General features: G+C 40.9%; 1 protein-coding gene across 25 annotated transcripts in view; it reads right to left on the reverse strand.

The window, feature by feature from the left end:
* CACNA1C (calcium voltage-gated channel subunit alpha1 C) overlaps positions 1-15,050 on the reverse strand; it is a 463,884-nt gene that overhangs the window by 132,320 nt on the left and 316,514 nt on the right. For 16 of the 25 annotated variants that reach the window (XM_019288711.3, XM_019288716.3, XM_019288714.3 and 13 more), the window contains exons 8-9: positions 14,560-14,663; positions 7,919-8,091 (exon numbers count right to left, since the gene is read on the reverse strand). In XM_019288711.3, coding sequence (XP_019144256.1) covers positions 7,919-8,091; positions 14,560-14,663 — 277 coding nt within the window. Of the gene's footprint in view, positions 1-7,918; positions 8,092-14,079; positions 14,184-14,559; positions 14,664-15,050 lie in introns of all 25 variants that reach the window. The other 9 variants (XM_019288718.3, XM_019288713.3, XM_019288699.3 and 6 more) reach the window with 2 other exon arrangements.

A 15,050-nucleotide genomic window follows, 5' to 3' on the forward strand; every position in this document is an offset into this window, starting at 1 on the left:
ATTCTATCAGGCCTTCTGTTTGATGCTCTGTTGGAACAAATTACTGCTGAATTACAGGTTGTTACATTGGCCACAGCTTTGTCCTGAATACCAGCAGCTTCTTCTTCTTTTGCTCTCTGTTCAAACAAAGGAAACATCATTTTCTCCATACTGTGCTCTGATAGAAGATGCAGGCTTGAGCTAAACTGCTTTAACATCTTGTTTTGTTAGATGGGATTTACCCACCCTGGCAGTAACTTCTCAGCAGAGAAGGAAGGGGCAGAAGGTTTTCAAATGGTTGCTTGCTTTTTGTTTTATGATCAAAGCTTCCTTTGAGACAGAAAGAAAGAAAAACTGGGCAGTTGTGAAATCTATGGGACAATGAACCTAAAAGCTGCTTTTTGCTAAAGGCTGGGTTATTAAATTAGATTACTAACAAAAACCAGAAAACCAGACCTTTTGATTAACTTACATGGAGTGAACCATCCAGACATTCAGGGGAAAAAGAAAACTGTATTTCTTAACATGATTAACACGATTACTGTGAATTGCCAGAGAAGGAAAATAGTTCAAAACTACCCTGATCAAACCTGGAAATGCATTATGTGATGCAATCCAGGGTGAAAATTCTGCTCTTTCCGCTCTAGAGGGTAGAGAATGGTGTGAGAGCCCGTGCCACTGGGGGATGGGTGATCCTGAGAACATCATTTAGCCTTCCTGTGCCTTTTTTTTTTTTATTGGACAAAAGAGTCCAGAACAAGATTTCACCCCTCTCCAAATATTACCCTGCATACATATTTCAAGAATCAATGTTGTAGCTGAAGCATTTTAAAGCACAATTTAAACCCCACAGTTTTAAATTTCACTTTTTTGAAAAGACTAACTTTTTTCTTAAGTATTTCCTCCTCTTTGAAAGGGAGAAACGCAAAACAATCGAGGATAAGGACCTACCGCTTCCTTGCTTTTTCACTCACAATAAAAAAAAGCAGAAGAACATGTGAACATGAAGAGGAAGCAAAAGAACATGTGAAGAGAGTCAGGAAGAAAATCTACTCTCTGTTTTGATTTTATTTCAATAGGAAAAAGTCAAATGTTGACATCATATTTTTGTCGACGTTGATGGAACGTGGGGTAAAGGTGGAAGAAGAATCACCCTAAATGATCTTTTTTTTTTGTTTCTTCAGCTGCATAGAAATTATACAATGGAAATGATGCTTGTTAATGGTAGCTTTACTTTTACCTACATCACTGAATGTCATTGCCCTGTGTACTCTGCTACCACAGCTACCTGCAGGGTCACTACAAAGCCTCACAAATGCTCTTAGTTTTTTCTGATATGTGTAGCTTTTCCTTTCTAGGATATCAGAGTTTACCTGGATCTGATCACACATTTATTTCAGTATTGTTATGGAAGCTACATGCTTCTAATGACAGTGGGTCAAATTCATGCCAGATACAACAACATTTTAGCCAGGGAAATTATGCACTGGGCAAACAGTACACAGTGGACTACTCTGTGCTGTAAGTGATTTCAGACCCCAAATACCTCATGCTCTCCCTTTGGTGGATGCCAGTTACACAATAGTGAAGTCATGTGTGAGCACTGAGAAGCCTCTGTGCTCCAAGACCTCACGTTGGGCAACCTTTTCAACTGCTGACATTTGCACATTTTGTTATTGACCTTGGATGAAACAGATTGGGGCCCAAGTCCTTACCCAGGCAAAATCCCCAGGAATTTCAGTACAATTTTTGCCTAAGGACTGTAGGAGTGATTCAGCCTAATGTGAGAACTAATGTCCTAGAAGCTTTTTCTAGGCAGCATCCTAATTATAGGCTGGAGCTCGACATCTGTAGCACAAACCCATGCTGCATTTCGCAACCTGAGCTTCTCTGCGAAGAACCACACAACAGAAACAAAGCTGACTTATCATTTACAAAGGCCTTTTATTAGCTGTCCTCAAACTCCAGTATTTATATTAAGAGCAGTGTATGAGCTGCTTCAAAAGATGACAAGGTAGGAAAATGCCACTGGGACTGTTTTTCTACTGGGCACAGCACACAGCTGGGAGCTGCTGCCACTCCTGTCCAAGCAAACCATGTGTTGGAACCTCTGCACAGCAGTACATGGATTTTTTTTCCCCTAGAAGAAGCTGGTGGCACAGTGAACACCAAAAAGCACTTCTTTTGTCCCTCTGTCTCCAGGCGAAGGAGAATAAATCTATCCCAGTTACTAAACTCCTTGTGAAGTACCTATCAGGCACCCTTGTGAAATGCCTACAAATTGTTGGCACTGCAGCTAAGCTCTTCTTGGTTACCAGATGATTATTTTCCACATCAGTGGACAACGATAAAAGTAGAAGAGATGGTGTTTTCTTTCTCTTTGGATGAAGTGTTGACAGACAATAAATCATTTTACAGCACCAGCATTGATTTCCTTGTATTTAAACATGGAAAGCAAAATGCAACCAGGTTCTATGATGCATTTCTCAAGCCACCAACTGGCACTGGAGGAATTAAATTGATAAAGATTTCATTTTCCAGCCTGTGCCTCTTAGAGCTTTTGTTTAGATGATCTTAAATTCCATGCAAGCCCCCTGTGTTTTTTTTTTGTTTTAATTGCTTTTTGACAATTTATGTACCTGCCTGTCGAGGGGTGGTTGTCCATGTCCTTCCATGTGTATGTGAAATACACTTGGACAGATTCTGTGGCTGACACTAGAATAATACAGGATGAACTAACTTGCTGTCAACAGACAAGTTAAAGTATGCTCTGCTAAACAGAAATTAACTCAGAACAGCATCCTTTTGCTCACACAGTAAGAAGACAGGGGTTTCCAGGCAGTGAGGGTCAAGACTGGATGTAAAATAGATATCTTGGAAATATCCACTCTCTCATTTTCCCCTCTGCATCTTCCATGTTAATTCCCCAGCTGTGCACTTGCCTGTTAGATTTCACTGCCGAAGATGGACCAAGAGTTTTTTAGGCCACCCTGAAATTTTAGCCTGCAATGAAGTCTTTGAAAATCCTTCCTACCTTAGACATTATCCCACAGCACCATGATATTTTATTTCAGGCTGAAAGTAATAAGCCACTTGCTTGTCTGTACACTAAGCACATGATTTGGAGGCCACTGAGCAGGCTGACTTATGGAATTACAAAATGTACAAATTGAACAAATGTACGAGTTGAAGTTGCTGTTCTTTTATCTTGGTATCATGATTAGATCTGCACACAAAGCTCTCTCCATCCAACAGCTGCACATCCCTATCTGTCCCAAAGGGCTGCACAGGATGTAGTGACAGCTTTCATTCAAGGCAGTGGCGGGTATTTCGTACATAACCTCACTGAAATCAACGCAGTCTCCTTGAGGTACATAAATTGACTGTGAAAAAGGCAGTCAAGTCAATAGGAATTGGATAGATAAATGCCTGGACTTTTAGAGGCAGGTGGTCATGCTTTTATCCCTGTTACATAATAGAGTCAAACTACTGTAGGAGCTCTTGGAAATAAAACCCTGTTTGGGTTGAAATTACTGAGGCTTCTGCTCCTAGAGTTCTAAAACTCTTCCCTTCTCCTTTTTAAACTACCATCTCTCCTGTTCTTGTTTATGGCCTGATGGTGCAGAAGCACAAAGTATTTCCATGAAAGACACAGATTTTCCAAAAGCTCTAATGGTCCAAGAGGTACCAATTTCTTCTAAAATTTTGCTTTTGCTCCTGAAAACTTCTTCCTTGTCTCAAAAGCATTTTTTTCTAGGGAACAGTCTCATAAACCTGTGATTAAATGCAGTCTACTTCTTAGTTATGGTGGCGTTCACAAGTGACGGTAGTCTAAAGAGAGAGACAAAACCTGTAGTGCACCAAAAAGTTAGGTTGTCATTGATTCCTTAGAGGCAGTGAACTCAGATGTTAATGAAAATTTCCAAAGGTCACTAAGGCACTGCAGAAATGCTCTGAAGGTGAAGATTGAAGACTATTTCTTTTTAAACTGCCTAATTTTTTATATATATTTTGGAACCTGTCTGTATTTCTGCACTTTTTGTCTTCAATTGTGCACTATTCCTACTTAAACTGAGGCACAAATCTGCATATGCAGACACATACCTTTCATTATTTAACGTACCATCTGAAATATGATATGATTTTGATAGGGAACACATTGATTTGTACTGGTTTTTTATCTGCTGTGTTACACGAAAACGTCATTATCTACAGCCATCAGTTCCATTATAATAGGGCCTTGCAGAATGATTAGACTTTAAATTTTAGTAGGGTAGGCTACTTGCAAATCAGTTCTTGATTTTACAGTCCTATGTTGGATATGAGTTAACCAGAAGAATTAATTGTCTTGAATCATGGAATGCCTTTAAAAAGCAGTGGGCTTTTTTACTTTTAGGGACTCTGTTGACAGTAGTGAGGTCACGCTCTCACTGCACATGGTAGCACCAAATAGAACTGAAATAGAAGGAAACAGAGGGAGGAAAAAATCTGAGCACTCAGAAACATCAAATTACTTCGCTCTGCCCATTCACAGATTATTTGTGACCCCACTGCACTCCGTGGGAGTTTTGCCAATTAATTTCAATAGGAGGAGAATCTGGGTTGGATTGAGGTTTCCTGCTTCTGCCCACAGCTACAGATGCATTCCAGACCACTCTCAGGAAGGGAAAATAAACGGGCAAATTCCCAGTAACTGTGGCAACAGGAGGGACGGTTTTCTTTGCTATCATGTAATTTTGAATTCAGTAGCTGTTCTGTGACATGACGTGTTTCTCCCCTCTGTCAAATTAATGCTTTCTTCCCATGTGGAAGGCACGTCAGGGAAAGAGCACAGAACAAAACCATCAACACAAACAGCCCCCAGAATCCTTTCACATTTCCCACCTCACATCTGTCACAACGGCAAAACCATGTTTGTAAACAACGTGGAAAAACTGCTTTAAACTTGGTACTTCCTCAAAACACAGGGAATTAGCTCAGCCTGCTCTGTGAACATCTCTCAATCTATGTGAGAGATGACTGGTGATGAACTCCCTCAGCAGAATGCCGAGACCTCTGCTATGGAGAGAACAGCTAAAAGCTGCACAGCTTGTCCAGCTCTGGCTCCGTTCATCTTTCTTTTTCACCGTTTCCTTCACTAAGGTCCTCTCTGTTGTATCCTTGGACTTGATAACTTCATTAAGGGCTGAAAACACCCAGTGACACTTTGGGCAAGGTTTGACAGCCTCAGGAAAGCAGCAGCATATGCAGATCATGACTGATGATGCCCTAAGGACTGTCACAGGCAGTTAAACCGAAAGGGGATGCAAGCGAGTTTCTCTTCCCTTCCACTTTGTGTCCTTTGTTTTACAGGAAGCAGTTCCCATGCTGACAAGAGGGCAGCACTCTCTACAAAGTTAAAAGACAGCAAAACCTGTCTCTGTAGCTGCCAAGGACAGAGAAGAGACTGGAAACATATGTTCTCTGTGTTTGGGATGATTCTGTTTAGGTAGACTACCTGGGTCAGAGTCCAGATGGTGTAAACTGCTGAGTCTCAGAACTTACATTAGCTGAGTCTCTAGATTAATAAGTATATTTTATTTGAACTTCTGTACTATTCTGATACTTTTTATTAAAAAAAACCCCAAACCTCCAAACAACCTCCAAGGGAAAACCAAAGAAGCAAAAACTGACGTGACTTCTTTAAAATATCTCTGTGAATCACTGTCAGAGGTCAGGCAGAAGCATGTGTCCCCTGAGCATCAGTACAACACAACTGAGGCAAAGGCCACACCTGAAGTTTACTGAGCTAACACAGCAGCTTAAGGAGGTCTGGACTGCCCTGTGCAGTTCAGATAATTGTCATCTGAAGCTCTCAGGGCTGATACCTTAAAAGTCAACATTAATTAGTCACTGAGCAAAGTGTGCTGGAAAGGACAGTTGCACTCAGCTGTGGAGTTCAGGATGCTGTACTAGAAATGAAGTGATGAGCTTTGAAGAGCACTTGAACAAAAGACACTGAAGGTGCATTTGAGGCAACTGAGCCAAATACAAGAAAACAAGGAAGACATTGGGGTCTTGGTGATGTAAGCTTGGTCTGGTAGTAGGTGGGATTCAAATGTCTTGAGAACACTCAAGCCAAAAGGATTCCTTTGGAATCCTTCCTTTGGAGTTTATTTTGTAGATGGCTTTTGGGAGAGAATGAATACCATCTTTCTCCTTCAGTTTGACCCTGCTGGTGATTGACTGCTGGCATGAATGCCAAAGCATTCAATGCAGGAGATAACACACCAAAAATAAACTTCACCCTAAACAAACTGCCCTGCCCTGTCACTTATCACAGTACCTTTTCTGTGGTGTAATCTTAAGCTGAAACCATTGAGGAAAGGGTCTGTACTTCTCAGTTTTTTCTGACTCAGATGTGAGAGGACTAATTTTGATAAACCATGTCTTACAAAACTCACCTTATCAAATTGAACAGGAAGAACTGAAAGCAAGCTGGAGATACGTTACCTTTCAGTTCTTGATATCACCACCCATAAAAGGAGCTTGCTAGCTCAAACATGGATTGACCACACTCAACAGCACATGCAATGAATCCTCATCTGATTTATTCATGTATCGTATGCCACAGAGCAGGAAATTTTGGCCGTGATTTATAAATTCATTTCTGAATGGCTACTGAGGGCAATTTGTGAAAGTAAACTATATGACCTATGAAAACACCAGCATAAAAATCAAAATAACCTGATTTGGGAAAAGTCTGAGCGAGTCACCACAGTCACTCCTTCAAGTCCAGATACCTAAATATCATGGGTAAAACCTGATATTAATGACCCAACTTTTTTCCTTTCTTTTTTTCTAAAAGAACTTCATTTTTTTGGTAGCAATAGTGCTTATGAATATCTTAAACATCATGAACATCTGTTAAAAATCTTGCTGAAGAAAGAAAGGCACAAGTTTCCCATGTCCAATCTTCCTATTACAGGAATATATGTTTCTGGCGGGATCATCCCATAGGTTTTGATCTTTTGGCAAGAAGGGTGACATCTAGGGACACATTTCATGTCTTCCAAAATCAAATGAAGAAAAAGCTCATTCCTATGGTGAAAGCCAAGAGTAGAGCCAGTGTCCATTGACTGTGTAAAGGTTCCAAGTCTGACATTTCCCAAGTGCAGAAACAGCAATGATAACTGCTAAGTGTTTCTAAAGTGTTACACAGCCTGTGTTGGGAAAAGAGAAGGTGGAAGAAGATTCAAGAAAGGTAATGAAATGTTGGGAAGCACGGCTTTCTTCAAGCCCCTCCTTCTTCAGGATTTCTGATAAGAGATCGTTGGTGAATTTCCACTTTGTACAAACATCTTGTCAACTCCAAAAAAGAAGAGCAAGAAATAACACCCTTAGAAGAAATGTCTGAGAGCTTAATCCAGCCTGGCAAAAGCAAACACAAATCCACTGATTTCAGTGGAGTTACAGATGGCCCACTTAATGTACAACGGAGCTGATTTGGCCCTCCTCCCATACTGTAGCACTGCTTTCCCTAAGAAACCTTTGCTTTCAAAGGAACCAACCATGGGCAAAGAGCCTGCAACACTGAACTACAATTGAATAAATGAATAACAGACACACTTGTATCTTAAAACTCTTTTCAGTAGTGGACTTTAACAGCAAGTATTGACCTTTTATCTATTTAATATCAGGATCTTATGCCAGTATCACAGACAAAACACTGAGGATGTGCAGAATATCAATTACTGTACACGTATTTCTGCTTCCCATGGCTTCCTACAAGCATTAAATTGGAACCATGTATAAGCATAGTGCATGTCTCAGGAAGAACTTGTTCTTCCTTATAAGCCACCTCAGCACTACAGCAGATGGGCACAGGCTTTTTGCTAAAAGCACAGAGGGAGACAGAGAAGGAGAAAGAAAAAGAAAGTGAGAGGAGAAAGTTGCTTACTGTTTCGAGGCTTCTCCTCATCCATGCCTTCATCTTCATTTTCTGGATCAATATCTTCTGCTTGAGTTATCCAGTCTAAGTATCCCTTCAAATCCTCCTCCAGCTGTTGCTTTTCCCGTAGCTTCTGGAAATCGCCTCGAGCCTTAGCCTTTTCTCTTTCTTTGGAAAACTCCCTAGCAAGAGGGAGGGAGGGACAGGACATGGGTGGAAAGAAGGAAGAGATGGAAAAACAATGGGTTAGATTGATTTCCACTAGAAAGTCTCCTCAGTCTGTGTAGCACACCCAGCTGTCTCTATTTTTTGCAAGACAAATGTGTACGAAGCACCCTTGCTGCACACACACATGTAAAACAGCTGGAGTGTCCACATTTCTATCAATACTTAGGAAACGATTAATACCTTTTTTTAAACTTTAATTCTCAACATTTGATTGACAATTCAAATAGAACACACATGGAACATTTATGTACAATTTTATGTACAATACCAGACATTTTCTAACATTCTGTAACACTTGGTGTTCTCCAACGGTTATCTCCAAATGTCTACATGAATAATGATTAACGATGAACTGTTTGACAATAATCTGGCATCTGGAGAGTGAGATGGTGGCTCTTTTAGCCAGATTTCAATCTGTGTTTAAGATTATATATGTAATCACAACCAAACTGGGCTAGTTTAAGTGTAATTAATGGTACTCACAACTCTGTACACATTCAATTATGGACCATTTCAGCCACAGTACTGGAAAATACAGTTAAAAACTCAGACCTCAAAGTTTCACTGAAGACTTTTCAGCATTCAAGGCTCTTATCTGACATGAAATCTGTTTTTCAAATCTCTCATTGGGTGGACAAATACGATAAATTATGGGTAGATAAAGGAATAGATTCTGCTAGAAATGTCACAGACATCTGATGACAGTTTTATGAAAGAGCATTGTTAGGAATATAGACGTAAAACAGGGCATAAGAACAAGAATTTCCTGTTGCTTAGTTATGATCCTGGGTGCTTGGCTTTGCCTTCTTTTTGGCTGCAGTGTTGTTTCTTCTCCTCTTTCAGAGACACTTATACAGCAATAATTTTTTTCAAGAAATGCTGACCTCCCTTATTTAGAGACTCATGTGGTTCTAAACCAGGTTTTAACGCTTGTATTTTAAAAAGTAAGCTTAATGATTGTGAAAATTGCTGGACCAAGAGTACTTAAGCATTAAATCTTATATCTGCTGAAGCAGATCACCACACAAGACACACAGAGCAGATAATACAGGCCACTCCTTCTAGAAAAGAGAGGTAAAGCCATTCTCCCCAGTGCATTACCCATTACTGCTGCTGAAGAATGTCAGCAACGAATGGATCTTAAAAAATGCTGCTCCACTTAATATCTGTCTTAGGTTTGCTCCTGCAAAAATAAATAGGAGACCTACCAATGATTTTGGTCGCCTAATATTAGGATAATGAAAATCCTAGCCAAAATGTTAATTTTGTGAGTGCCATGTTGCTGCTACCCAAGTAACTGAGATGGAGGTGGGCTTCTAACAGTGATGATGAGGTACTTTCCTCCTGTCTGGTCCAAAATCCACTGAAAGACTTCCATGGACTTCACAGGTTTTGGATCAGGTTTTCAGTATTATGAGCTGTGCATGAAACCAGCACTGCAGCAGGATCAAAGCAGGATGATCCCTTAATTTCTAGCCAAAATATGTGACAAAGTATGCCAGTGTGATCTGCACCCCTGTCACGTTGCTGAGGGTTCAGCCTCTCCCATGGGAGTTTGATAATGAAGGTGGAAGTGAGGAAGTGAACCACTGGCTTCTCTGGCCTGAAGTTAGCTTACAGTTATCTCTGGGCCCAAACTCAGCTTCAAGGCATGAAAAAATGAAAAATGAAATTTTCTTATCCTGGGAGTGATATTTTACTATTTACAACGTAAAAGAAACAAACAACCCCAACAATAATAATAAAAGCCTTACAAAGAATGTTAGGAAAAAATCCATCAATGGTAGTTACATTTTCTGCTTCAGTAACACCTTCCCCCTGGGTCTGCTACAGTGCTGTATCCAAACTAATGAATTAACTCTCAAAAAAATAATCGTTGAATGAATCTATGTATTATTAAGCCTGTTGAAATTCCAATATTTCAATTTTTGGCTTGTAAAGTGTTATTTTAGAACCTAAAACAAATGGGTCCAATTTCGAAATGGGCTGAACCTAGAGTTTTCTAGCCCAATGGAAAATACTGTGATTGCTTCGTGTAAATGACCTGCAACTCCATGTCTCTCTCCTTCGTACATCACACATACTCCACATCTCAGATGACTCTCCAAAGAAGACAACTCATTTAAATTGTCTCAATTTCTATGCTCTACTAACATTAAACCATTGAGAACAGGTGGCTCAGGAAATTGCTACTGCAATTCAAACCACCTCCCATGTGGCATGGTAGCCTGTACTCAGGCAAATGTAGTTCACAATCAAGAATTACTATCAGTGGTCGTTTTCCATCCCATGGGAAAGGAGCTGGTGGCCTCAGCCCAGGGAGTATTGCAGGTGCACACATTCCTGCTGCCTCCAGCACAGCTGGCAATGAATGGTCACTGTTTGCAGCTCCAGCAGGCCAAGGACCAAATAAGCTTTTTTGATGGAACTACCATCTTGAGTCTGGAGGTAGTCTTCTCAAAAAAGACTGCACTGTCATGGCAGGACAAGGTCAGCAAAGGCTTGCAGAACTAGTAAGCAATCTGTCTCTTTTCAGTGAACCCAAAAGCATCAGTATAAGGGTGGGTGAATCTCATTGTTTTCACCAGAGTTCAGTTTGTTCCACTTTGCTTTACTTCTCCCAGAAAACTGTAGAAATGCCTGCCAATGGGAATACCAAGGAGCAGAATATTCTGGAGAGATGTTCTCTCTGTGTGAGGTTAGAGTGGGTCAAGATCATAAACACCCAGCTCTGCATTATGTGCTGTTTCAGAAGAAAATTTCTCTTTCCCTTTCTGATGATGGAATTTAGGTTATTCTTGTTGATATGATTTCTCACATTTAGAGGCGAGATGGAAAGTGAGCAAAACAGCAGAATTCTAACAGTTCAAAACTCTTGCTTACTACTCAAAGTGGAGCACGAGGATGCAAATCTCATCCACCCTGAGAAGTACACCAAGGAACGGGAAGGGTTGGAAGAGGGGACAGAAGACTAGGGAAAAATAGCTGAAAGGTCACAGAAACTGCTCAAGGAGGAGCTACAACCAGAGCCACCCTCCTATTCACTCTGACCTATCCCTTGGTGGTAAAAGCATCAAAAGCAGCCGACTGTGTTTTGCCGGATCCTCCCAAAGCAGAAGCGTCGTCTGTTCTCTTGCCCTCCATTTGCCTTAGGAAACTGCTTGTCTGGCCTGGGATTTGGATCAAAATATAAAGGAGATGTGACTCTCTGTACTTAGGTGTGCCTGTCTGAAGGTTGAACCTGCACTGCCATTTTTTTTTCCCTCACTAATTAACTGAAACAGATAATGCAGATATGAACATCTCTGATCTCAAGTGACTTCTAATCACTGCTCAGAGCAATGATGTGGAATTGTTTTGCCTGGGCTTGGGGAGGTCTGCTGTGTGATCTGCTGACTGGATATTCCTTTGGAGTACATGAATTTTGTACTGTGCTCAGCCAAGTCAGGAAGAGATTACAGCTCTACATATAAACGCTCTGACATGTTATTTAGCCCAGTATGTGACTGGTAAATTCACCAGGAGCATGAATGGATGGCATACCTGAGGAAAAACAAATTACAAAAGAGCTCTTTCAGCGGAGCAGAATTCAGCATTTCATTTTGCAGGTGCAATCAAGGTGTCTTTGTGAGTACAATTAATTACACTTATGTATTCAGAAGTGATTAAAACCCCCCAAGCTAATCTGTCTTTTGCGAAGTCTACCTACACAACATGCCTGCTGAAGCTCCTGAAATAGATAAATGGGAAAAAAAATCAGAGATGCCCAGAATGGATATTCAAAGATAACCAGGAATGCTGCTTTCTATCTAGAACAGACAGGTGGATCATCTGCATACATCAGACTAATAGCAATAGCAAGCCTCCAAGAGAAAAAGCTGAATCTGCAAAGTGAAGACACTTTGTAACTCAGCAGAATTTAGAACTGCTTTAGAAAGTTGATTGTTTAAGAACTGCTTATTTAGACCAAAGAAAATTTGAAATATTTCTCCTATAATTTCTGTGTTTTTTCATGGATGCAAATTCTTAAGTTTTTTTTTACTTTTCTCCAGTTGGGGAAATTTTTGCAGAAACAGTGCAGCTGTCATAACACTGTGAAGACAGCCAGAAGGGGTGACTCACAGCTTAAACAAGGTGAACTTCATCTTTGATTTCAGTTTCCTCTACAGACTGCTTCCATCTCCTACCACTGACTCTGGTGGTTTAGCTGCAGAATGGCAGGAGGTGGAAGATTTAGGCCCCAAAACACTTTCTTGAGTTGAAAAGGAAAGAGAGAGGAAATTCAATTGCTAATTATGCACGGGTACAAATCCAAGTGCAGGTAAATTGAATCAGCAGTGCTTCAATACTGTGCACTCCTCGTGGCTGGGCTCACAGGCACTTTTGATCCAGTCAGATATCATATAACCTTTAACAGCAGTTCTGTATGGTCCTTGAGTGCACCTCTGATAGAACAGATCCCTTTCCCTGTCAGCTGGTCATCATCCCCCACTAGTGCTGACATCCTTACCTGCTGGGCAGAGTATCCACCTGGAGGAAGGACGAGTGTGTGTTTCAAAATGGTACCAGAGCATCACTCTCCAGATATGCAAACACAGACTATTGCCTAACACTTCATTAGCGGGGATTTTTTCCACGCTCCCGTTACTGCATGGAAACCCTTCTCCTTTCAGCAGCTGTTGCAGTAGCTTGTCTCCTTCAATGGAGTAATGAAGATAGAAATATTACCTCCTGCAGACCTTCTATTACTTGTCTCTTTGCCAGATGGCCAAAGGTGGACCTTTTTTCCCAGTCCCACTACTGCCCCTCCTATCTTGTAGGCCCAAGTACCGAGGACATAATTTCTATGAGGCATCAAGTCCTCTCTCCTGCTCAGAGATCATTTTCCCTCTCTTTTGATCCAAAGTCAAGGGACTTCAGGGCTCCCTACCCAGGCAACAGGTACAGGCCCTAATCAAACTCATTTAGAGCTCATCAAAGGAGGCAGGCTATTAGGAACAAAAAGAGGACACATAGAAGTCCTCATACCATATTTAGCTGTGTACATAGAATGGCTGTAGGCCTCCAGTCATGCCCAAATATGGAACTAGAAGCCTAATCCTAGAAGATTTTATTTTTTTAATCTTGCAAGGAATGTTTGCTGGCTTGATTCCTTTAATTATGTGGCTCCCCAGGGGCAGTAAAATTTTTAACTGCTGGGGACAATATCCATTGTTTTTAATCAAAGCTACTAAAACGATGCTTTGCAGAGAGGGTTATACTGCAGAACTGAAATACAGCTAAATGTCTGCATGTCTTAAGAATGCTTAAACACTAAAAGGACTTCTCCTGCTTCTCTGTTCATCCTTGGAAAAGGTCAGAAGGAAATGATCTTTTCTCCTTGCATCATGCCAGGCTTGTAATCTGCACAATAGAGAAGATGGGCTTACTGAAGAAGAAACGTGCCCAAGACTCTCTCCAGGGAAAATAGTCTCCTGGTAGGCTGAGCTTTAGTTATACTAAACAATGTGAAAACTTCTCCTGTGAGAAGACATAATTTGGCAGGAATCTCATCCTACAGATGTGAAGGGATTTGTCTCATGCTCTCATTCTTCCTTCAGTCCTACTGACTTACAGAAATTCTACTATAATCCCCTTCTATGGCACACGGATTGCTTTGCCCACAGGAGAGCATAGAGCTGTCCTCTTCCCACAGAGTACAGGTAGAGGAACGTGTTACAGACAAAAAAAAGGTCTCATATTCCTTTGATTTAGTCAAAAGGCTCCTTCTGTGATACTAGGCATGCTGTATTTTGCTATGGCACAGCAATAGTCTAGGCCTCCCCTTAAGGTTCCTGAGATCAACCCGCCACTGACCATTGTTTTGGAAACCAGAGAGTAGGAATAGAAATACAAATTTTAAAAAATAAACAGTAATAAAACATTTTCCTGGTACTGCTTACCCGCTAAGTACACCGAGAACCAAGTTAAGTACAAAAAATGACCCTATGATGATTAGTGTAACAAAATAGATCCAGGGCCAGTCCCTTCCTATGGCATCATTGACCTGGAAGAGTGGAATGATAATTAGTGAGACAAGCTCAGATTCTGAGCACTGCAAGGCTCCAGCCAAAGAGATCCCAAGTCACCAGCAGTAAGATTCTTCAATAGCCAGTTTTCTGGAAATTTATGACAGGCTGACATAAATAATTTTGAAGGCCCTGAGGTTGGATTTCTCTGTCAGAGAATAACACCGCTTTTGTTACCTGTATTGTTATTTGCAATATTTGAACATTTTGTCAAAGTATTTCAGAGATGATGTGAAGCTTCCTTGGATTCAGATTTTTAATCCCTCTGAAAGTATCCTGGTGACAGGGAAGAACCCTTATTATGGAGTCTTGCCCTGTAGCATTGGAAAAAGGACACCAAAACTGTCAGCTTACCCGCTCAACACACCAAGAACCAGATTTAGAACGAAAAAGGATCCAAAGATGACCAGACTGACAAAATACACCCATGGTAACTCATAGCCCATAGCGTCCTGCATCTGGAAAGACGAAGGAAAGTTAGAAGACAGAGAGGGAAAGCAGAAATGATTAGGCAAAGGAACAGATGGAAAGGTTTGTAAACAGAGCCTGTGGTTGGTTTACACATAATCACACCAAGTGTTTCTGTGTGTCCTTTCTGATGTGACCATTCCTTTGATTGCTTTCTTCTTCTACTTCCTCACAGTCAGTGCTTAATACAGCTTAAAACATAACCATGTGCCATACTGGCACTTCCTCGGATGCTCAAAATTGTGGACTTACTTTTTGGAATTTACTTACAGCACCACGAAAGGTCCGCCCCATGACTTCTAAAGGTCGCTGCACACACATATGACCCTCTCCTGGCAGGGAAAATATTGCTAGTTTTCGGTAGGCACTGCCACAGT

The sequence above is a fragment of the Corvus cornix genome, chromosome 1A (assembly GCF_000738735.6).
Source record: "Corvus cornix cornix isolate S_Up_H32 chromosome 1A, ASM73873v5, whole genome shotgun sequence".
Taxonomy (NCBI): domain Eukaryota; kingdom Metazoa; phylum Chordata; class Aves; order Passeriformes; family Corvidae; genus Corvus; species Corvus cornix.